At 34.4% G+C, this 23,504-nt stretch overlaps 3 protein-coding genes across 4 annotated transcripts; 2 read left to right on the top strand and 1 right to left on the bottom strand.

The window, feature by feature from the left end:
* The first annotated feature begins 1,433 nt into the window (after positions 1-1,433).
* Positions 1,434-7,446, top strand: LOC116131593 (nitrate regulatory gene2 protein-like). Of its 2 annotated transcripts, XM_031417245.1 has the most exons (5): positions 1,434-1,734; positions 1,938-3,640; positions 4,781-4,995; positions 5,564-5,787; positions 5,972-7,446. In XM_031417245.1, exons 2-5 carry the CDS (start codon positions 2,035-2,037, stop codon positions 6,762-6,764), a joined length of 2,838 nt encoding a protein of 945 aa, XP_031273105.1. In that variant the 5' UTR covers positions 1,434-1,734; positions 1,938-2,034; the 3' UTR covers positions 6,765-7,446. The 2 variants fall into 2 exon arrangements, with proteins under 2 accessions (XP_031273105.1, XP_031273104.1); XM_031417244.1 differs by having other exon boundaries at positions 1,434-3,640.
* A 1,361-nt stretch (positions 7,447-8,807) lies between these two features.
* LOC116131594 (protein disulfide-isomerase-like) lies at positions 8,808-13,600 on the top strand. Its single transcript, XM_031417246.1, has 11 exons — positions 8,808-9,056; positions 9,440-9,470; positions 9,573-9,860; positions 9,948-10,136; positions 10,260-10,385; positions 11,201-11,338; positions 11,433-11,552; positions 11,757-11,874; positions 12,338-12,450; positions 12,980-13,197; positions 13,291-13,600. The coding sequence occupies exons 1-10, from the start codon at positions 8,875-8,877 to the stop codon at positions 13,190-13,192; spliced, it is 1,518 nt and encodes a 505-aa protein (XP_031273106.1). The 5' UTR covers positions 8,808-8,874; the 3' UTR covers positions 13,193-13,197; positions 13,291-13,600.
* Positions 13,601-14,985: 1,385 nt separating this feature from the next.
* Positions 14,986-17,321, bottom strand: LOC116131618 (two-component response regulator ORR9-like). Its single transcript, XM_031417280.1, has 5 exons — positions 16,958-17,321; positions 16,751-16,866; positions 15,822-15,899; positions 15,454-15,521; positions 14,986-15,299 (listed from the first exon to the last, which is right to left on the bottom strand). Exons 1-5 carry the CDS (start codon positions 17,157-17,159, stop codon positions 15,017-15,019), a joined length of 747 nt encoding a protein of 248 aa, XP_031273140.1. The 5' UTR covers positions 17,160-17,321; the 3' UTR covers positions 14,986-15,016.
* Between the last annotated feature and the right edge of the window lie 6,183 nt (positions 17,322-23,504).

The following is a 23,504-nucleotide window of genomic DNA, read 5'->3' as shown; positions in this document are numbered from 1 at the left end:
CTGGTCCTGCTGATACACGCACTCCATCTTACCAATATTCTCTTTCCGCCCACCAAACACCACCTTTATTAGTTTATTTACTTCACGTCATAAACACTACCTTTACGGCTATACCTTGCGCTAAGTTTCAAACTACCCTACCACATCCGCACCGTAGCCATCAACTTATATATTATCATCTTCACAATTAGCACATGTAATTTATTAATTTTTATGATGTTATTTGGTGAAATACTTTTTTAAACCAAAACCTTTGGAACTTTTTTTTTTTTTACCAAAACTATTTCTTAATAGTAAAGATTATTTAAGAGATCTGAATTTGAGTTCCTCTTTGAGTACTAATAGAGTTAATTACTAGAATTTTATGTCATCAGTAATTTTAAATTCTCGAGAAATTAGTTGAAATACTTATAAATAGACGCAACATTTAGTCATATAAAAAAAAAAAAAAAAACCTACTTAGGAATATTTTTATGAAAGTTTTTTCCTTTGAGAAAAGTACTCCTAAAAATCCTCAGATGTTTAACATCAAAGCATGCTTTTCATTATTATCAGCGTTATTAAAAAAAAAGTAATAAATAATAATTAAAAAAATACTTTTGATAATATCAACATTTTTTTAATAATAAAAAAACGGAAAAGGCTTGCTGCTATCACCGTTTTATTTTTTAACATAAAGTGCATGGGATACTACTTTGGCATTATTTACTTATGGTGATGATTGATGAAAGCAGTTAAAGGCATCGTCATCATGCTAACAAGTCTCTTTCGGTTTTTTTTTTTTTTTTTTTTAATGTATAAATAAATAAAAAAAAAACTTATTCTTGAGTAATATATTAAAGTTGCTGATTTACTAGTAATTTGAATATGAGATAAGAAATCCCAATCAAAGGGCATTAAATGTGTCAGCTAAAATGCCAACACATATTCAATTATCAATGTCTAGAAATGATCCATATGTAATAGCAATGTTATATGATCACCATCTCTAGGTTTAGGTTTAGCAATTCTAAAGGGTATCCAAGGTGATTCACTAAATATTATAATTAATTAAATTATTATATTCTCTGAAAAAAGAGCAAAGAAAATGTGTTAGGTTTCTGCTTTCATGTGATTCTGCATTTTTATCTATTTTTGTCAACAATGTATTTATACTCTTATCCTTATTTAATAAATACTTTGTTTTATCCTGTATTCGTACGCGCATATTTACTGCGATAAAACAAAAAGCTACAGAACGTGGAATGAATGACTAGGAAAACGTAGGCGTATAGGTGTAATTACTCCGCAGTGCAGGCCACCAAGAGCAAGAGCAAGTAACCAAACGAGAAAAAGGAAACACCAAAAAACACAAAATTAAAATTAAAATTAAAATTGGTGTGGTAATAATAATGACTGTGACAGGGTCCGTAGCCAATGGCGGGTTCCACGAGCCTTCTTCTCCCGCTGCAGTTTCTGAAACCATCTCTGTTTCACTGAACAAGAGAGACAAACTCTTTTCTTCTTCTTCTCTCTCCTTTTTTTCCACCACTCCTTCTCTCTCATTAATTAATTTTCTTTTCATTACATATCCCCACCACTTTTAAAATCTCCAGGTAACGTCGTCTCTTTTATCAATAAATAAACAAAGAAGAAGCTATAATCACAAGAATACAAAAACCTCTCTTCAGCGTATCTCAGTTTCAATTTTTCAATTGCATGGACGGTTGTGTTTCTCTTTCATTCATCTCAACGGTCAGATTCATTCCTCTTCTTTTCTTTCCGTTTCTATTTCTCTCTGTGTCGTAGGGTTTTGTTTTTATTTTGTTTTTGATGATGAACTTTGTGTGTTGACTGTTGAGGTGAGAATTTGAAATTAGCCTTGGATCTACTGTTATTTACTGACTTGCCCCTGCACAATGCCTTCTTCTGGTTATCCTTTCTACGAACAACAACAGGCACCATGAGTAGTGTTCTTCTTCGTCCTATCATCATCATCACTCCTCCGTCACGTGACTTGTTTATGCAAATTCCTTCTTCTTCTTCTTCTTCGACATGGGGTGTGGAGGATCCAAAATCGATGACTTACCGCTCGTGACGCTCTGCCGAGAACGCAAGCAGCTTCTGAAAGAGGCGTCCGAACACCGCTACGCATTCGCTGCCGCACACGTGTCCTACTTTTATTCGTTGAAGGAAGTTGGTGACGCGTTCCGAAAATTCGTGGAGGAAGAGCTCGTGATCGGAGGTTCTGGATCTTCCCCAGACTCTCCGGTTCTCACCTTGCCGTCCGACGAAGGCAAATCCTCGTCCAAGCAAAGGAAAATCCGGAACACTTCTTCGTCCACGTCGATTTCTCATTCCGTTGATGATAAGTTAAAAGAGGAAGAAATACACGAAGATTCGCACTTGCATTTGTCTTCCGGGTCGGATTTGGATACGGACTCGGATTCAGGTCATATCCATATAGAGGATAGCGACGAAGATGGACATGAACATGAACACGAGCACGAACACCATGAACGAGATGAGCCATCGTCCTCTTCGTACAATGGTTTCAATTATCCATATTATCATGCACAACAAAACTTTGCTTACCCTCCAAATCAACAAGACTTTTCTTACCCTCCAAACCAGCAAGACTACGCTTACCCTCCAAACCAACAAAACTACTCTTACCCTCCAAATCAACAAGACTTTGCTTATCCCCCAAATCAACAGACCTGGGCATACCCTCCAGATCAACAAGACTGGGCATATCCTCCAAATCGGAACTACAACATGTATTATATGAAAAAATCTGCTGCACCGGCGAAGTCTGTTGTTTACGAGGAGCCCGAGCGACAGTATGCTGGGTCGGGTTATGGATACGGCTACGGTGGGCCGGGTTATCCGCCTATGTATCAGAGTGGTGGGTTTTTCGGGTTCTCAATGGGTTCACCTTCAGGAAATGATCAGCGGACGAGTCCACCAGCTAAGCCGCGGCCACCTCCCTCGCCGCCGAGGGTGTCCACGTGGGATTATCTGAATGTGTTCGACACTTATGATGGCAGTAGTAACAACTATGGTATGTACCCGGGTTCATTTAGATACGGGTACAGGTCGAATTCGAGTAGTCCGGATTCGACTGTGGTGAGGGAGAGAGAAGGTATTCCACCTTTGGAAGATGAGACAGAGCCAGAAGTTTATAAAAATGAAAAAAAGAAAAATAAAATAAACGATGAAATGAATGTAAACGTGAAAAGTGGTAGTAATAATAAAAACAAGAATGTGAACTTTGGAGAGGGAACGTCTAGGTCAGTGCCAATGCGAAACGCTAGTAGTGAGTCACCAAAACTTGAGAAAACAGAGCCTAAGGAGGTTAAGGGCAGTAGTGGTAGTAGTCTTGAAAGTATTGTGTCAAAGAGTTCTGAAGAGGACAGTGTGAGAAAAAAGGGGGTGAGTTTTGAGGTTGAGGACTCACCAATTACTACTGTTGAAACTGAATCTTCCAAGCCCAGTAGTTTAACTACATTGTCAGTTCATGGAACAAGGGACCTTCAGGAGGTGGTAAAGGAGATCAGAGATGAGTTTGAGATTGCTTCTAGTTATGGGAAAGAGGTTGCCGTGTTGCTTGAGGTCGGAAAGTTGCCTTATCAGCGTAGAACCACTCCATTTCTTAAGGGTACGATTTAAGCCTTTTGTGTTTATTTGATTTTTGCTTTCTGTGAACGTATTTACTTTACAGTTTTGTTTCTGTGGTTGGGATATATTTTTGTGCATTTTGAATGCTCTTTACCACCTTTTCAGATAATATTTGCATATAGGTTTATCATTTGTGTGATTATTTAAGTCGCAGCAGCTCTTTGTTGGTGGGGAGTTACTTCTGTGAATTGCTAGTTGAGTGCATTATATTAGTTGACCCAGCTTAGTCGAGTTGTAACATATGTGGTTTGCTCTTGGAAGATCTGGGTTGTGATGCCTCAGGACCACCTTTTGGTAAAAGCCACAATCTTTCAGTTGTCCAAACAGGAAAAAATGCTTTTCTGAAAGCTTGACTTAAACAATTAATGGTCACTTGGTCTTATTTCTAGGCCTTCTTTTTTTGTTTGGACCAAACTATTTGTCAATTTTGCTCAAGTCAGTCCACACATATTCTGCTTTCTTGTTTTGTGATGCTGTTTTGCGTCCATCTGCCTTGAAGAGCTGCATTTTGTTTAATTTTTTTTAGTTATACATATTTCATTTAATAGCTCAGTATTTCCAATTATATATGCAGCTTTCTTGTATTTCGCTCTGGTGTTTGCTTGCAGTTTCATCATTTTTTTTAGACAACTCTTCTGATATACCTACTATAGGGCCCCCCTGGATGCATTAACTTTACTGTGAATTTGATGGTGTTGGGCACCAAAGATAAGTGAATGAGTTGCTAGGGATTTTCTTGTGGAACAATTTTTGGAAAAAAGATTTCTACATTTTCTTGGTAAAATGAGTTTTTATTGGAGTTGCTAACAGGATAACATTCATATGCTTGGTATTGGCTGTAACCTGTATGAATAACCTGGTGGGGATTTGTCCAGTTTGTACCTGGAAACAGATTATTTTTACACAGCTGATTACACTACAATTTAAAACAAGTCAGCTTACAGATGGAACCTTTAAGATGTTATTCACTTTTATCTGTTTCTTTAGATTAGAAAAAAAATCCCCTTTGCTGATCTATCTCATGTAGCTTGATCAATTTTATGGTTGATTAACATTAAATTCAATCCCTGTACGCTAGCATTTACCATGACTCTCTATTGACTTACATGTCCATATGCAGTTATCTTTTCCAGGATCATGTACCTAGTTGCACCATCCATGTTATCTTCACATCCTCCACATAGGCGTTCAGTTCGGTTAAGTTCTAGGACAATGAAGATGGCAAAAGCATACTGTGGGGATCCCGGGAAAGACTTTGACATGAATTCTGCAAACCTTTCATCAACTTTGGAGAAACTTTACGCCTGGGAGAAGAAATTATACAAGGAAGTTAAGGTAAGGGAGCATATATGATTTTGAAAATTTTTCAATATATCTTACTGTTTTGATTATTGTTTTCTTAATGGACCTTTAGAATTCTTATTACTGCATTATCATGCTTGAAGCTGCCATGCAAAAAACTTACTCATTTGGAACATTAAATAATTTTGAAATTGAAAATTGTGGTTGATACAGATTCTTTTTCTATACCTCATGTCTATGGTCATGCATAGCCATTTTTCTTGGTTAATCATTGTTCAGGCTTACGTGTAGTCTCTTTTGCTTGCTGAATTCACTAGTTGAAACTGTCCTTTAATTTTCCTTGCTGTTAGGCTCCAGATTTGTGGGTTTTTAGATGTCTCTTCTGCCATGCGAAATTTGTTCTATGTGAAATTCTGATTCTAAAAAATCTTTATACTTTTTAAAACATAATACAATCCTGTTGTGTATATCAAATGTGACTTGGATGTCAATTATCAGCTTCTTTACTCTTTAACTTCTTAATTGTTTGCATTCAAGTTGTTTGATATCTAGTTGTTATGGAATTTGGTTTAACATTTATAGGTATTTCTGCTGATTTTAGGATGAAGAAAAGTTAAGAGTTATATATGAAAAGCAGTGCAAGAGACTAAGAATGTTAGATGACCGAGGAGCAGAGTCCAGCAAGATTGATGCTACACAGGCTTCAATCAGAAAGTTGCTGACCAAAATTAATGTTTGTATCAGAGCAGTTGATTCTATATCAAGCCGGATGCATAAGTTGAGGGATGAAGAACTGCGGCCACAACTCACTGAACTAATTCATGGGTATATAGTGATTTTATTTTTGGAGTAGTTTATTTTATTTTATTTTTGGTGTTTAATAATCAAATGTCTATAGCCTATAGGAATATCTTATTATTCTGGTCCGTCTCCTCTTGCCTAAAGGCTTTGATTAACCTTTTCATTTCTTTATTTGTTTATCTGAGAAAATCAACCTTTCCATTTGCAGATTGATAAGAATGTGGAGGTCCATGCTAAAATGCCACCAGAAACAGTTCCAAGCTATCATGGAAAGCAAAGTTCGCTCTCTTAAAGCAAACACAAGCTTCCGAAGAGATTCTGGTCTAAAAGCTACACTTGATCTTGAGATGGAGCTTATGAATTGGTGTTCCCGATTTAATAATTGGGTTAAGACCCAAAAATCCTACGTTGAATCCTTAAATGGGTGGCTTTTGAGGTGCCTTCTTTATGAACCTGAAGAAACCCCTGATGGACAAGTTCCTTTCTCTCCTAGTCGGATTGGAGCTCCTCCAATTTTTGTAATTTGCAATGATTGGTACCAAGCAATTGATAGAATTTCTGAGAAGGAGGTGACGGGTGCTATGAGTGGATTTGCTTCAACTTTACATCAGTTATGGGAAAGGCAAGATGAGGAGCAACGTCAAAGGATCAAAGCAGAATATACCTCAAAGGATTTTGAGCAACAGCTTAGGACATTACGCATGGAGAGGGGGAAAATAGAACATGACCAAGATGCGTTGTCTGACAAAACAGCTGTGTCCAAGGTCTCGGGAAGTGGAGTTTCACCTCTTGATGATTTGAAGGTGGATTTGGATTCAATGAAAAAGAAATTGGAAGAAGAGAAAGCCAGGCATAAGGAAGCCATTAAACTAGTTCACAATGCAGCTTCAAGTAGTTTGCAGGCAGGTTTTGTCCCCATTTTTGAGGCATTAAACAAGTTCACTGCAGAGGTAGTGAAAGTTCACGAGGAAGTCAGACTTGAGCATACCGGAAACTCATAGGGAATGCATAAATTAGTATTTTGGCTTCAATCTGACCGTGGTGGCTTATTTTGGGGAAGAAGCCTGCCTGAATATGTACAGTTGCAGTGAGATCAGTTATGTATAATGTTAGATTGGCTGAGAAAAAAAAGATCTATAGGAAGTGAATATTAGGCATTACAAGGAGCAACTAACTGAAGATGTGAAGAAAGGGGATTGTAGAATCATTTAGAGAATGTAGAGTTGCAAGAAGTTCACGCAGCGCATCCTTTGGGGAGCTCAAGAGTTGAAATTGCTCGTTTCAAAATTTTGGTAATGTTTAACCCCTTTAATTAGATAGGTAGGAATTTTGTACAGAAATTCATTTATTGGTTGATGGGTTGTGGGTAGATGTACCGGTTGTCGCTGGAATTGTTTGGGAAGATTGTAGTCAGGAGTAGATGTGTAGTGTTGAAACTTCAAAATTTTGATTATCAATCTGATAATGAATGGAAAGCTATTTCTTCCGGCCCTGCTTTTAACCGGGAATTTGTTTCGTGTCAACTGAAGTATATGAAAGTGTTGCACAAGCATTTTGCATGCACATCATGTTTGTAGTTTTATAAGTCTGATGTTTTGAGATTGTTACTGAAACAATCTACTCAGAGGTTTTATCTTACTTTTCAAGCAGTATTGAATTTTTCAGCAGTTTGCAACTGAGTTGTTATGGTCCTGGAGGTTAAAGTTGCTAACTAATTACATCTAATCTATAAAGTAAAAAATTATGGGGTCAAAATAAGGAAATAGCGTATAGTTTATGAATGATGTGATTTTAGTCTCTACTCATTTGGGAATCTAAGTCTAACCCTTATCTTCTAAATGAGGCAGAAGTTGCCTTTTAACAGACAAAAGTTCTTCTTGAAAGGGAAAAAAAAAAAAACATCCTTTTTATACTGTTTTGTGACAGAAGGAAGTTTATATCTAACTTAAATCATAAATAAGAACCCAGGAACAGGAAGTTTGGCTACAAACGTTAAAACAAAATTATCAAATAAGATTAGGGAAAATGATTACAAGATAAGCGGTTATAAATAAGACTGAAAGTTTAAAACTGAAAGTTTTGCAAAATCCGCGTTAAATTGATAGCGCAACCTGATTAAGAAGAAAACGGATTCTTGAACCCCGTTTGCGCTCGTGCCATGTTAAGGTACTACAAAAGAAAAAACTGCAAAATCTGATCTAATTTATCGAATTCGATCAGTTAACATGTTGGTCTTTGAAACACACAAAAAAAAATCATTGACTTGTCAAATTATCTATCAAATCTTGAAAAGGATTCTATCAAATCATTGTCAAACAATACGTGGAGTAATTCCTGATATAATATTTAACATGCATTTTCTTTTTCCAACTCCGGTTAAAAAAAAAGATAGCAAATAAATGAATGAAAGAGGTTTGTAGAGAGTAGAAGATTATTATGGCTAGATTTTTAGGGTTTTTGACTTATACTTTAATTATGTAGTTGAAAGCTCACGGCAATCCTTAAAAGGAGAGGAACCTAATTCTTTGACTAAACTTCAATACTGTGTTTTTAGGATTATTCTCGTATACGAAATTTATAGATTTTGGATCCAAAACTGAATAAAATGTAATGTATCTCAATTGTACCAAAGCAATTTAGATTTAAACATAATAATAAAATTTAGATTGATGATTGTTGCAACTTGTATAACTATTTATTAAACTATGCAAATCCCAAAATTAGTGTTGTAATTAAACTAAATCCCTTCGATTGGATATGGGACTTAAGACTATGCTAAAATCAAATATTATTATTGTTGTAATTAAAATATATATATATTTGCCTTATACGACTTCCACACTCCAAATTACTATTAGCAGTTCCTATGACGAAAAATCCCCAATCAAATTTCTCCACGTGGATTTTCATCCACATACAGCGCGAGTACGTTTGTTTCAACAGTACTCGCGCTGTTCATTCACGTGAGCACTTTCCACTGAGTCACGTGTGAGTACCATGTTTGTCGCGTTGGATCTCTAACTCGCATCTCCATAAAACCCCCATTACTCTCCTCACTTGAATAAAAGAAAAGTGTATCTGAAGATATTTTTCAGAAAAATAGCTGTGATAATGGCGATCAAATGGTTGATATTTCCTCTGGTGGTGGTGATCGCCTGTGGACTCACGCCGGTCTTTGCTGAAGAGAGTAAGAGCACCGAATCCAAGGAGTTCGTCGTAACTTTGGATCACTCCAACTTCGATGACACTGTCGGTAAACACAAGTTCATCGTCGTTGAATTCTACGCGCCTTGGTATAATTTTCACTTCCTTTAATTCTTACTTGTATAGATCTAGTTAATCGTGTTTCGTTCTCTGCACATCTTAGATTTTGCTCCTTGTTTTTCATGAGATTTTAATTTCATTCCCTGGCTTAAGGCAATTTTTAAATGTTTGAGCTGCAGTCTAGACATTCTTTGTTTGGTTAATTTGTTTATTTTAACTGTTAATTCGGCGGATTTTTTTTTTTATATAAATTATTAATTAATTGTTTAATTTTGTATTAGGTTGACCATTCATACTAAGATTTAGTTTAATGCATGCCATGTTTATAATTTTGTAATTTTCTGAGCCAACAACAACCCGAAATCGTAACATTTATCAATTGCATGTTGCTAATTTCTGTATTATTTTTCAGGTGTGGCCACTGTAAAAGTCTTGCTCCAGAGGTACTGATCTACCCTTGTTTTATTTTATATTTTTATGATCGAATATAATGTTCGTTCAATTTGCTGATAACAAATTAACAAGGTGTCTGTTATTATTTGTAGTATGAGAAAGCTGCATCTATTTTGAGTAGTCATGATCCGCCTATTGTTCTTGCCAAAGTTGATGCTAATGAGGAAGCAAACAAAGATCTCGCAACCAAATTTGAGATTAAGGGGTTCCCCACACTTAAGATTTTGAGGGATGGAGGGAAGTCAGTTCAAGAATACAAAGGACCCCGGGATGCTGAGGGTATTGTTGCATATTTAAAGAAACAGAGCGGTCCTGCTTCAACTGAAATAAAGACTACAGAAGATGCTAGTGGTTTTATTGATGAGAAGAAGATAGTTGTTGTAAGTGTGACATGAATACTTTGGTTTATTTGTTTGGTTGGAGGAAATTTAAACTTGTATTTAAACATTTATGCATGTATTTTGTAGGTTGGCGTTTTCCCGAAATTATCTGGAGAGGAGTTTGAGAACTTCATGGCTGTTGCTGAGAAATTGCGATCAGATTACGAATTTGGTCATACACAAAATGCCAAACTCCTTCCACGTGGGGAGTCATCAGTGACCGGGCCTGCAGTAAGGTTGTTCAAGCCTTTTGATGAACTATTTGTTGACTCTAAGGTATAGGAGACTATTCTCTGATTTTTGGGTTGTGTTTTCAGTATCATTATCATATATACATGTGTAAATGGTTTTGTCAAGCTATGCTCAAGCAGCTAATTTACCAAAGTTTCATGCTTGCAGGATTTTAAGGTGGATGCTCTTGAGAAGTTTGTTGAAGAATCTAGCATTCCCCTTGTGACTCTGTTTAGCAGTGACCCAAGCTTGCACCCTTTCGTCATAAAATTCTTTAACAGTCCGAATGCAAAGGTATGCACCAGTATATAAAGTTACTCTGTCCTTTTCAATTTAGTTAAAAATTTTGTACCATTACATATGGAAATCATCTTATTTCCGTTTGTTGTAAGTAAGTGAAGAGTAGGTTGGGACATATATGACCTTTCTGTTTATGGCACTTGCTGAAGCAGACTTTCATAAAATATGTGTTCTATATTTTGTTAAAATACTACATTTGATATTTTTCTTATGTAATAAAATTATCATTCTGAAAAGCAAGGCTGGAATTCCATGTGGGTTCATGGTACCTGGTTACAGGGAAAATGAAATAAGAAATAGAAAAGGTCTAGGTGGCTTCAAAATGAACACTCCATATCTGGCATCAGAGCAATAGATTATAGGTTGCGAGCATGGTAATTTCTTTGAAACAAATACTTTTTTTAGAATAGGATCAACTGCTATTTTGTGATCTCACAACCTTTAGTCTCTCAAACCATTTTTAGATTTTCTCTTCTTTTTGTAGATAGGCTTTTATGTCACAGGAAAGTGCAGTTGTCTTGGATTGCCATTTTCTCCAACTTCCTTCCCCCAAAAAAAAAAAAAAAAAAAAAAAAAAAATTGATTGTCATGTTTTTTATATAATTAGGATGGAATATGTTGATCCTTTCATATAGACACTAATGTCTTGTGTCTCTCATCTTCTGTTTCCTTTTTCCTTTTTTTTTTATTTCCTAAATTTGATTTGTCTGGTATTATTAATGATATATGGCAGCAAAATAGTTGATTCTGTTTATCAAACTAACTCTTAATGGATCATTGTCTAATTTTTTGTTAAATTGCAAATATAGGCAATGTTGTTTATGAACTTCAACAGCGAAGGTGCTGATTCTTTCAAATCGAAATATCGTGAAGTTGCTGATCAATACAAAGGACAGGGCATCAGTTTTCTGATGGGAGATCTTGACGCTAGTCAAGGTGCCTTCCAGGTTAGTATGCATTGATCTGCTAGTTTCTATTTAGTGTTTCAAATTTGATATCGTTTTCTGACATGTCAATTATTTCTCATGGATTGAACAATAGTACTTTGGACTCAAAGAAAGCCAAGTGCCTCTCATCATTATACAGACAACTGATGGGCAGAAGTATTTGAAACCTAATTTGGAGGCTGATCAGATTGCTCCTTGGATGAAGGAATACAAGGTATCTGCTTCTTGTATTTATTGTGCTTTTTCCTCAAATGAGAATAGAGAATTTCATGATGTCCTTATATGATAGGTGAGATGGAGTTGCCAAGTTAATGTTTTACTTGTTAAATGTAACTTTATTGATGCTATTGTAGAATAAGGTGTGTTATACTAAGACCTTCCACAGAAAGCATCTTTTTATGAAAGTTTATACTTGCAGGAAGGTAAAATCCAACCATTCAAAAAATCTGAGCCTATCCCTGAAGAGAACAATGAGCCTGTGAAGGTGGTTGTTGCTGAAAGCTTTCAGGATATGGTTTTCAAGTCTGGAAAAAATGGTGTGTTTTAAATACCTCCCTCTTATCATTTTTTATGTTTGTTTACTGTGTTTGAAATTTTGTGTCTTTTCTGGTAGTTTGTGTTAGGTTGTTATTATACTGGAAATGCTTTTTCGTTGTAGGATTTGTGTCACTTTCTAATAAGAAATCATGAAATGTTTTGTGTCAGTTTATGCTATATGCTTTTTGTTGTAGGCGTGATTCTCGTGATCACTGATGGCATGCATTTATTTTCTAATTCTTTTATTTGAAACATCAATAGCCAGCTAATTTTACAGTTAAAAATGGAAATTTGTAATAAAGTAATTTGTATAAATGAAGCTGCTTAATAATTGCAAGTATAACTGCCATTTCCTGCTTTTTGAAACTTTGTGTCTTATTTTATTACTCATTAGTTTTGTTCTTTTGGATATCTCTTGTGAGTGTTGAAATTTAATATTTGTTGACATTTTGCTCTATGCAGTTCTGCTAGAGTTTTATGCTCCTTGGTGTGGACATTGCAAAAAATTGGCTCCAATCTTGGATGAAGTTGCGGTCTCTTATCAAAATGATGCCGATGTTGTTATTGCAAAATTTGTAAGATTTTTCAACTTTTCTACCTCTAAGAAGATCCTCCTATGGCTTTAACTAATATTTCATTGCAGTCATCAGCTGGAAATGTAATTTAATTGATTATTGCATCCACTGGCGTGGATCCTTCTTCTCCTTGACATCAATAATCAAATTTATTGTTTTATGTCTGAAACTTGTATTGTCTATTATAATGATTGGGCAGGATTTTTAACTATTCACATGAAGAAAAACCAAAAAGCTCCTTAAATCTAATGAAAACAGTTGCTTAGAAGAACTAGGAAGAGCTTACAGCTATATTTGGCCCATTGACATGATGCCTTGTCCAATATATTAACAGCTAGTTTTTGCTCATTAATTTAATTTGTTAAGACTCGACCTTACTCAAATTTTCTTTGTTACCATTTGATATTTCATCATTTTCCTTATCTTCGTGTTTCAATATGTTCATCTCCTCTGCGCAGAGTCTTTAATATAAATATATTTGTGGTTGAAAAAATTCTTTTTGACATGATTTGATCCTGTGTTTGTCTAGGATGCAACTGCAAATGATATCCCTGGCGACACTTTTGATGTTCAAGGTTTCCCAAGCGTGTACTTCAGGTCAGCTAGTGGAAAGATAGTAGCTTATGAGGGGGATAGGACCAAGGAAGACATTATCAAATTCATTGAGAAGAACAGGGATAAATCTGTTCAAGATGTTGAAGAATCTGTTAAAGATGAATCATCTGCAAAAGATGAACTCTAAAGAAGGTACATATTTCTGTTCAAAATCTTTCATGCAAAAAATTGAATGCTAGTCATATGGAATTATTACTAAAAGTTTGAAATTTCTTGAATCTTCAGGAATGGCAGCTTCTCTCTGTAGAGAGTATACAGACATGCGCATGTTGTATTGTGCTTGGCGGCTGTTATACCAAACAATAATATCAACAACAAAAACAAAGAAGCCTGATGTCCTTCCTCTCAGTTTCTTTTTAGGTTTGCCGTTTGCATGAATAAATAGGAGGCATTTTCGGCAGTTTTAGCAGGTATTTACTTTTTGGAATAGCATAGTTGTAACAGTGTTTGGCGTAAGGAACAAGATAGTAAGTTAATTATGTAGAAGAGATATTTTTAATTTAATGTCGGTGGTTTGGCATATTTCTATAGTTTATTCTCGTTTGTGTTGGCGTTAATATCCAGAAAAATTTTCTTTTGGAGCAATTGCCACCATTTTATTTTTATGTTGATGATAGACTTGGTGCTATCGTATAATATCATTTGTTTAAAAAATTATCAGCCTCCACGTAAATTATTGTAATAGAGGAAGACATTATTGCCACTTCTAAACCAAGGTTTAAAAACCCGGCCTGGTGCAACCTGGCAAAGTGGTCGGACCTGGTTGAACCGGTTTGACCAGTGATGTGATATTAGCATATAAAAAAGTTTAAAATTTAGCAAAAACACTCTTAAAAATTGTGTAAGTTTTTACAGGTTTGAAATCATTCAAAATCACCCAGTGTCGACAACACTTTTCATCACTATGAAAATACTCTCCTCAGCCTCCTTATCAAAACCCATTTTACCTCACCCCAATTCACCTCATCATCGACAACAAGAGTCGTTGCCACTATGCAATTTTTATGATTTTCGATTGTTTCACTCGTCGAAAATCGTCTCCATCGCCACCTTTAAACTCACCAACCCTTTCTCTTTAAAACTCCCAACACCCCAATCGTCAATTACTCATCGATTGTCGTCCTCAATTGTCGACAAGCTGCAACACATTTTTGTAATTTCTAGTCGTTTCACCCATTGAAAATTGTCTCCGTTACCACTTTTACACTCATTAGCCTCTCCTCTTCAAACCCTCAACATTCCAACCACCAATTGCTCGTTGGTCGTTGTCCTCTTTAGAGTTTTTCATAAACAGTGGAAATTGATAACTTGGATCCTGGTTGAACCGATTCTACCAACTGGGCCAGGCCGGCCCGGGTTTTCAAACCTTGTTCTAATCTATGATTCTATCACAAGATTCCACATCGCCCGTGTTATGATGTAGGGCTTCTTCTTGAAGTCTGGGTCACTGGATAAGTTTCAAGTACCTTTCAATCAAACAGCTGAAAGGTAGTTCTGGATCCTATCTTCATCTACAATAAATACGATTGACTGACGATGGGGACTTTTGATCCTAAATCAGGTTCACCTCCAGCTAATATCAATATCAACTCATTCTTTATTCTACAAATTTCATAGACTTGCGCCACTTGTAATCAGTGTCTGTGTTCTCTGCTCATGGCCATGGGTAATTCCCATAATTTTAGCCCTACAGACCAAATACGTTTTTGTTTACTTCTCTCTTATCTAATTAATTATGTTATTTATTTATATATGGCTTTTTGCCCACCAAACTAGCATATAATATTTTCAATAATAATATGTTTATAGAAAAGGCCGTCACCCTGACATTAGCAACATTTACCAATTAATTAAGTAGATACATGATCACGTAACCCAAGTATTAGGAAAATTAATGCACTCTCTAATGTAGACTAATTATACCACAATCTCCCATCAAAATTTAAAAAGATTATACTACTGCCAATTCTTTCATTTTAGGCCTCCTCTCTGGGGGCTCAGCTGACAAAGCCTTCCTCTTGCTAAAACTATTATTGTTGTTTACATAGTTGTTAGAGTCGTTGTAATTGTTCTTGTCCGTGCTTTCATTGTTGTCCTTCGTCAACTCCTTCTCCATTTCTGTACAAGTTTGGTTATTCATATTCAGGGATTTTAATAGATGAGGCTGAAGCTTCTCCAAGTCTGATAACTGAAGCGGCTTCAACAGAAACTCCTCAGCTCCTTCTTCCAGGCACCTGTCGATTCGAAATAAAACATAATGTCACCTCACTCAAGTCTTAAATTTTTATCTCTTTCAATCACGGGTTTCATTTTGTTTTAATCCGGTTTAAATTTCTTACTGTCATTTTTATTTGGAGAAAGTTGAAGACAATTAAAGAAACAACTTACATGCTGATTCTCGAAGGTACATTTTCTGATGACATGACCACAACTGGTACATCTTTCCACGAAGATCCCTGCAAGTTTAAGCAAAACTTAAGAATATTAAACAAATAATAAACTAAAGTAAAGAATTCTATTTTCTAACCAACTTTTTTGTGTCATTTTGAAGCAACAATTATAAAATTCAGACGTTTTCAAGCTTATCAGAGAAGCATCCTACCAAATTTCTATATATATAGAAAAAAAAAAAAAATCAGCTATCTCTTAACCAACTAATAGATATCATGTTGTTTCCACAAATAGTTCAAACATTTTAAGCTTTAAATTAGATTAAGTGATGAAAGGAGTACGGAATATAAGATCATGGACTTCACCTTGACTCGTTTAAGTAAATCATAGCCGCTCATTCCGGGCATACAGAAGTCAGTCATGATTAAGTTGACCTTTGATCCCTGCAATATTTGATCATAAACATAATGTTATTATTTTTTTTCCATTTAATCATAGAATAAAGAGTAAAATGAATGTACTCATGTAGGCAAGGGACATTGAAGTGAAAACAGTTTTTTTTGGCTTGATTCTCATTAATGTGGGACGTTAAAAGATTGAAGGCTAAACCTAACAGATTATGGAACATGCAATTAATCAATGAGAGGTCCACAGGCAAAATATTGAATTGGCACAGAAATTGAGAAGCAAAAAATGGCATTGCATCTCCAAGGTTTGGCCCTGTCCCCCCTTCGTGTATATTGTTAATGTCGACAGACAGACAGATATCCTTAACCATATCAGCTAAATTTCTGCATTTCTGTGGTCCCTTTTTTATTCTGGATAATTTGTATCAGATTATATTACTATAAAAGCAGGCTAATTGGCTAATTAATTACAGTAGATCAAAAGGCTTTCTAGCTACTTTACCTTTGCCTGCCTTTTCATGTTTTCACATTTGATAACTGTTTAAAACTTCATAGAATAATATTTCTAGCATCGACTGATTAATATGTCAGTGATGAATGAGAAAAACAAGGAACTAATTTCTACATTGAATATAGAGCAAACCAATCATCCATTATGTTAATTAAAACCAAAATTTTGCCTAATTTTCTCAATCATTATGAGTAGCAGTATCCCTTTCCCTTGTATAATAACTCCTTCCTGACACAAGTTGAAACTAAACTCTTGAATACCCAGTACTCAAGAGTATTCTAAAAAAGAAGAATATATTTATGTTGACAGTTCCCTAAGTGGATCAACGAGGGAAAAGTTGAGAAATAAAAAATGAACAATAGAGAAGAGATTTTACCTCTTGTTGTAATGACTGAGGAGGAGATGAAGAAGAAGTAGAATCAGTAGGTGTGTCTAGCTTATCAATCAGACCTAGAAATTCCAAGGCTTTATCTCCAGAGTCCACACAAGTCACTACAACAACAAGAACAAAACATAAAAAATGCATATAAGAGTCAATATTAATTTTAATAATCAATCCCCATGTTAATATATAGATTATTACCTTGATAGGAAGAAATTTTAAGGAGCTTCTCCAAAAGCTTCCTGTCAATGACACTATCATCAACTGCCAAAACATGAAAACTTTCCTGCAATTCTTGTTGCTGTTTCTCCTCTTCTTCTTCTTCATGTTGCGGTTGTTCTTCTTCAAGTAGTATAACTTTCTGGGTATCTTCAACCTCAACAGTTTCTGATTTCAACTCCATTAAACAAATGAATTATGTGTTAAAAAAATTCAGAGTGTTTGATTATATAAAGAGAAGAAGAGGTAAAAAAGAGAGAAGGTAGCGTGCGTTGGTGGGTATGATTTATGGAATGAATGAATGAATGAATATGAAGAGAGTGGTGAGGTGTGGCTTGTTTCGTAGGTTCTTATTATGAGGTAGGTGAGAGAGAAGGAAGTGTTTTTTAGCAGCAAGAAAAAAAAAAAAAAAAAAAAATGGGAAGTAAATATGGTTTTTTGTGTTGCCAAAATCTCTCACTAGATTCTCCATACCTTGTTGGTACAACCACTCATATTTCTCTATCTTTACGGTGTCCTTTTGATTGGATTTTGTTTGATTACTAAGGAAAATCCGGAGATCTTTGTTCCCATTGGTATCATTAGTTTTATTTATTTATTCTCATTTCTATATAAAATAAGGTGTTTAACTAATTAAACTACTATTATCACTTAATCAATTAAGTCCCCCACACAATTTCCCTTTCCTATTAGTCTTATACGCGTTAACTTTAATGCGTCTACTTAATTTCTCAACTTTTTTTTTTTTTTTTTTATAATTATGTACCTAGACCAATTTGTGATACATCAATAATCATTGAGATCCATTGAATACTTACAAACGAAAAAACTAAGTAAATCATACTCCCTCCGTTTCCAATAAATGACTTTTAGCCAATTGCACACTTTTTAATATACTACTCCCACCTGATTTTTTCCTCTGATTTTACAGGTGGAAAAACTTTTCCGCTGCACACATTGAATTATTTAAATAATTATATATAATATAATATACATTTTCTCTCTCCTATTATATAGACAAGACAAGAACATTTAATTTGGAAAAAATTACCCCTTAAAACAATATTTAAAAAAAAACAGAGGAAGTATATAGTAGATGATTTTAAGTTGAATAAAAAAAAAGTCAATGAAAAAACAACATCTTTAACCGTTAGACAATCTTAATTTGTCGCATTTGCTTACTCACTTTAATCACTTTCCAATTGTAGTATTTTTTTTTTTTTTTTTTTAACTCATGTGTAAAGATATTATAACTGAAATACAATGCTATAGTTTTCAAAAGTGTTTCAAAAAGCAGTGTTGATTTATTTCGCAATAAATAAGAATAAGACGTAATTTTTTATGAGTCAAATCTGAATAAATATAAAAAGATGGGCCTTGTTGGTTTTGGGTAAACAATAAAAGGAAACATATAATGAAAATTTAGAGGAATTGAAAAGGCGAAATTACAAAAAAAGGACCACAAACATGCACAGACACAGAACAGAGGAAATAGAAGATGAAGAAGACCAAGGAAGGAATCAACTTTTGCTCTTGCTCCTTCTTGCAATTGTAATAATTGTGAAGGGACATGAAATAAATAGTAGGGAACATCAGCAAAATTTGAAATCTTTGGGGACCATTATGAAATATAAATCTTTTGTGGCTCATTCCCTTCTGCTAATCTTCAATTTTGCGAATCTGTCATCGGGGGGTGTCCGTTGTTCAAAGTAGAAAATTATGGGGTCCTATTTGTTTCAATTTTTACACTTGAGTTTTGGCCCACACTCTCTTCTCCACCACGTGTTGCTTACTCCATTTGTCATCGCCTCACAGTTTTTTACCACTGGATTTTACTTGCGCACATGCGCCGTCTGATCAAACATTTCCTTCTTCAACTACAACCATTTTCCCTCTTTCTCAATCAAAATTTATTAAGGAAATTCAAAAAGTGTTTCTTATAGACTAAAAAATTGCCAAATCTTTTGACCAAACCAAAAAAATTAACTGCTTAAATTGCTCCATACTTTATCAAACTTATCAAACACAAACTTAATATTAATATAAAACAAGTCATTGTAATAGTCTTTTCATGCCCACATTTTATTTAATTCAAATAATACATTATTCATGTGAACTACTATTGGGTGATTTGATGGTAAAAGAACAAAAGAATGTTCAATGAGTTCATGAGTTCGAGTCCCCCATGCACTAATAAGAGTGGTCGTTGGACAGTTCTAAGACTCCAGAGGATTAGTTGAGGAGCTCGCAAACTAGCTTAGACACCCCAATGAAAAAAAAAAAAAAAACACATTCTTCATGTGAAAAGCCATATAAAACATTTTAAACTCATTTAATATTTATAATTTATATATAAATTAAGATACTATAATTTAAAGTTTAAATTACAATAACCCGCACCCGGAACTCATATTAAATAATAAAACAAATAAGAAAAGAAACACAGCCTTAAAAATTTGACCTTAAAGTGATAAACAGAAAATGTCATGCAAACATAAGAAAAGAAATCATCCCAAATCTTGCAATCTTTATTATAAAATCTTTCTTTTAACCTAAAGCAAAGCGTGTTTGTTGGCCATTTCTTCCTTTTTTATTTTTTTTTCCTTAATTAATTAAGATTTATTATGGCTATTGATTCGTATAAAGAAAAAGTTTAACTGTTTTTAGTTAGTTTGACTTGGGGAGAGGTAACGTGGGGTCTTTTGTTTACACAAAAATCAGGATTTTATTGACCCATTCTTCTACCTTAATCAGGTCAGGTCTCTCCCAAAATCAAATGAGATTTCAAGAGATCTAACTCATGGCTCCACCACTCTTTTAGTCTTTGCTTTTACACAATCAATCTTAGCTACACTTGGCCCATTTTCACCTACAATTTAGCTTCCCTCTTTGGTCAATATAAAATCAAGACTTGATTGAAAGCTTCTTCTAAGTCTTTCATTCACACTAATTGGTGTTAAGGTGTATTACGTTATTTATGTGTTAAAATAATATATAGCACTATCGGTCACATGAGTAATACTACAAATCAATAAACCCCAAGGGTTTTGTCTAACGGTAAAAAACGTTTGCTCCTTTCATTGATCTTCTAGATTCGAATCACCTTATGGCAACTTACTATATTTGTGACTTACTGAAACATTGAACTTGAAATCACCACTAGGTGGCTTGATAGTAAAAGAGTAAAAGGGTCTAACATGAATTATTGAGTTGGAGTTTTCTCAGGCATTACTAGAGTAATATAAGTGACCACTAAGAGGATTTACCAGATCATTCACTTCAGGGCCTCGAATGATTAGTTGAGGTATGCGCAAACTGACCCAAACACTCCTGATCATTAAAAAAAAAACCCACAAATCAATGCGCATGGTATGTATATATATACATATACATATATATATATATAACAAATACGAAACATAGTAGCAAAACTAAAATTAAGGAAATATAAATTTAATGAAATGGTATGTTATGATTAGTGTTGCTTACAAAGTAGCAACACAAATCCTTTATAGAATTGATGTGTAATGCAACGTTAAGGTGCTTTAGGGAAAATGATGGCGGAAAAATTAAAAAGAAAAAGAAAAAGAAAAAGAAAAGAGACAAGTGCTTTAAGAGTTGAGAGAGTGATGGAAAAAGTGGTTAATTAGGTAGGAATGTGGATTAGGGTGTTAATTAAAACAAGAAGATGGATGTAACGGAATTCGTGACATTAGTTAGGGTAGTTATAAACTTATAATATAATAATAAAAAAAAAAGGGCACATGAATTTGATTAAATGCCGTGCATGACCCGCTTTATATCAACATCAGAATCTCCTTGTTGTACAAGAACAAATTATGCTTTTGTTTAGTCATGCTCCCTCCAAAAATTATGATCCCTAAATCTCCTCTTAAAGATTTTTTTACTAAATTTATCATCAATCAACGTATTATATGCACTTCTCTTGGACCATATCATGTGTAAAGATATTATAACTGAAATACAATGCTATAGTTTTCAAAAGTGTTTCCAAAAAGCAGTGTTGATTTATTTCGCAATAAGATAAGAAATAAGACGTAATTTTTTATGAGTCAAATCTGAAATAATATATAAAAAGATGGGCCTTGTTGGTTTTGGGTAAACAAATAAAAGGAAACATAATAATGAAAATTTAGAGGAATTGAAAAGGCGAAATTACAAAAAAAGGACCACAAACATGCACAGACACAGAACAGAGGGAAATAGAAGATGAAGAAGACCAAGGAACGGAATCAACTTTTTGCTCTTGCTCCTTCTTGCAATTGTAATAATTGTGAAGGGGACATGAAATAAATAGGTAGGGACCCACTCAGCAAAATTTGAAATCTTTGTGGGACCATTATGAAATATAAATCTTTTGTGGGGCTCACTTCCCTTCTGCTCTAAATCTTCAATTTTTGCGAATCTGTCCACATCGAGGGGGGTGTCCGTTGTTCAAAGTAGAAAATTATGGGGTCCTATTTGTTTCAATTTTTTCACACTTGAGTTTTGGCCCCACACTCTCTTCTCCACCACGTGTTGCTTACTCCATTTGTCATACGCCTCACAGTTTTTTACCACTGGATTTTACTGGGTCGCACATGCGCCGTCTGATCAAACATTTCCTTCTTCAACTACAATCATTTTCCCTGTTTCTTTTACTCGATCAAAATTTAATTAAGGAAATTCAAAAAGTGTTTCTTATAGACTAAAAAATTGCCAAATCTTTTGACCAAACCAAAAAAAATTAATCTGCTTAAATTGTTCACCATACTTTATCAAACACAAACTTAATTATTAATATAAAACAAGTCATTGTAATAGACTTTTCATGCCCACATTTTATTTAATTCAAATAATACATTATTCATGTGAACTACTATTGGGTGATTTGATGGTAAAAGAACAAAAGAATGTTCAATGAGTTCATGAGTTCGAGTCCCCCATGCACTAATAAGAGTGGTCGTTGGACAGTTCTAAGACTCCAGAGGATTAGTTGAGGAGCTCGCAAACTAGCTTAGACACCTCCAATGATTAAAAAAAAAAAAAAACACATTCTTCATGTGAAAAGCCATATAAAACATTTTAAACTCATTTAATATTTATAATTTATATAAAAATTAAGATACTATAATTTAAAGTTTAAATTACAATAACCCGCACCCGGAACTCATATTAAATAATAAAACAAATAAGAAAAGAAACACAGCCTTAAAAATTTGACCTTAAAGTGATAAACAGAAAATGTCATGCAAACATAAGAAAAGAAATCATCCCAAATCTTGCAATCTTTATTATAAAATCTTTCTTTTAACCTAAAGCAAAGCGTGTTTGTTGGCCATTTCTTCCTTTTTTATTTTTTTTTCCTTAATTAATTAAGATTTATTATGCCTATTGATTCGTATAAAGAAAAAGTTTAACTGTTTTTAGTTAGTTTGACTTGGGGAGAGGTAATGTGGGGTCTTTTGTTTACACAAAAATCAGGATTTTATTGACCCATTCTTCTACCTTAATCAGGTCAGGTCTCTCCCAAAATCAAATGAGATTTCAAGAGATCTATCTCATGGCTCCACCACTCTTTTAGTCTTTGCTTTTACACAATCAATCTTAGCTACACTTGGTCCATTTTCACCTACAATTTGGCTTCCCTCTTTGGTCAATATAAAATCAAGACTTAGATTGAAAGCTTCTTCTAAGTCTCTCGTTCACACTAATTGGTGTTAAGGTGTATTACGTTATTTATGTGTTAAAATAATATATAGCACTATCGGTCACATGAGTAATACCACAAATCAATAAACCCCAAGGGTTTTGTCTAACGGTAAAAAACGTTTGCTCCTTTCATTGATCTTCTAGATTCGAATCACCTTATGGCAACTTACTATATTTGTGACTTACTGAAACATTGAACTTGAAATCACCACTAGGTGGCTTGATAGTAAAAGAGTAAAAGGGTCTAACATGAATTATTGAGTTGGAGTTTTCTCAGGCATTACTAGAGTAATATAAGTGACCACTAAGAGGATTTACCAGATCATTCACTTCAGGGCCTCGAATGATTAGTTGAGGTATGCGCAAACTGACCCAAACACTCCTGATCATTAAAAAAAAAACCCACAAATCAATGCGCATGGTATGTATATATATACATATACATATATATATATATAACAAATACGAAACATAGTAGCAAAACTAAAATTAAGGAAATATAAATTTAATGAAATGGTATGTTATGATTAGTGTTGCTTACAAAGTAGCAACACAAATCCTTTATAGAATTGATGTGTAATGCAACGTTAAGGTGCTTTAGGGAAAATGATGGCGGAAAAATTAAAAAGAAAAAGAAAAGAGACAAGTGCTTTAAGAGTTGAGAGAGTGATGGAAAAAGTGGTTAATTAGGTAGGAATGTGGATTAGGGTGTTAATTAAAACAAGAAGATGGATGTAACGGAATTCGTGACATTAGTTAGGGTAGTTATAAACTTATAATATAATAATAAAAAAAAAAGGGCACATGAATTTGATTA

This window comes from Pistacia vera, unplaced genomic scaffold (assembly GCF_008641045.1).
Source record: "Pistacia vera cultivar Batoury unplaced genomic scaffold, PisVer_v2 Contig235, whole genome shotgun sequence".
NCBI classification, from domain to species: Eukaryota; Viridiplantae; Streptophyta; class Magnoliopsida; order Sapindales; family Anacardiaceae; genus Pistacia; species Pistacia vera.
This window is presented reverse-complemented; position numbering and strand designations above follow the sequence as displayed.

Bases quoted from the DNA above. Each gene is read 5' to 3' on its own strand.
- LOC116131593 (XM_031417245.1), top strand. From the start codon at position 2,035: ATGGGGTGTGGAGGATCCAAAATCGATGACTTACCGCTCGTGACGCTC. The intron at 3,641-4,780 runs GTACGATTTAAG...GTCCATATGCAG, and splicing joins AACCACTCCATTTCTTAAGG to TTATCTTTTCCAGGATCATG. The intron at 4,996-5,563 runs GTAAGGGAGCAT...TGCTGATTTTAG, and splicing joins AATTATACAAGGAAGTTAAG to GATGAAGAAAAGTTAAGAGT.
- LOC116131618 (XM_031417280.1), bottom strand. From the start codon at position 17,159: ATGGAGTTGAAATCAGAAACTGTTGAGGTTGAAGATACCCAGAAAGTT. The intron at 15,522-15,821 runs GTGAAGTCCATG...TTAAACTTGCAG, and splicing joins ATTTACTTAAACGAGTCAAG to GGATCTTCGTGGAAAGATGT. The intron at 15,300-15,453 runs GTAAGTTGTTTC...TCGAATCGACAG, and splicing joins GTACCTTCGAGAATCAGCAT to GTGCCTGGAAGAAGGAGCTG.
- LOC116131594 (XM_031417246.1), top strand. From the start codon at position 8,875: ATGGCGATCAAATGGTTGATATTTCCTCTGGTGGTGGTGATCGCCTGT. The intron at 10,386-11,200 runs GTATGCACCAGT...TTGCAAATATAG, and splicing joins TTAACAGTCCGAATGCAAAG to GCAATGTTGTTTATGAACTT. The intron at 11,553-11,756 runs GTATCTGCTTCT...TTATACTTGCAG, and splicing joins CTTGGATGAAGGAATACAAG to GAAGGTAAAATCCAACCATT.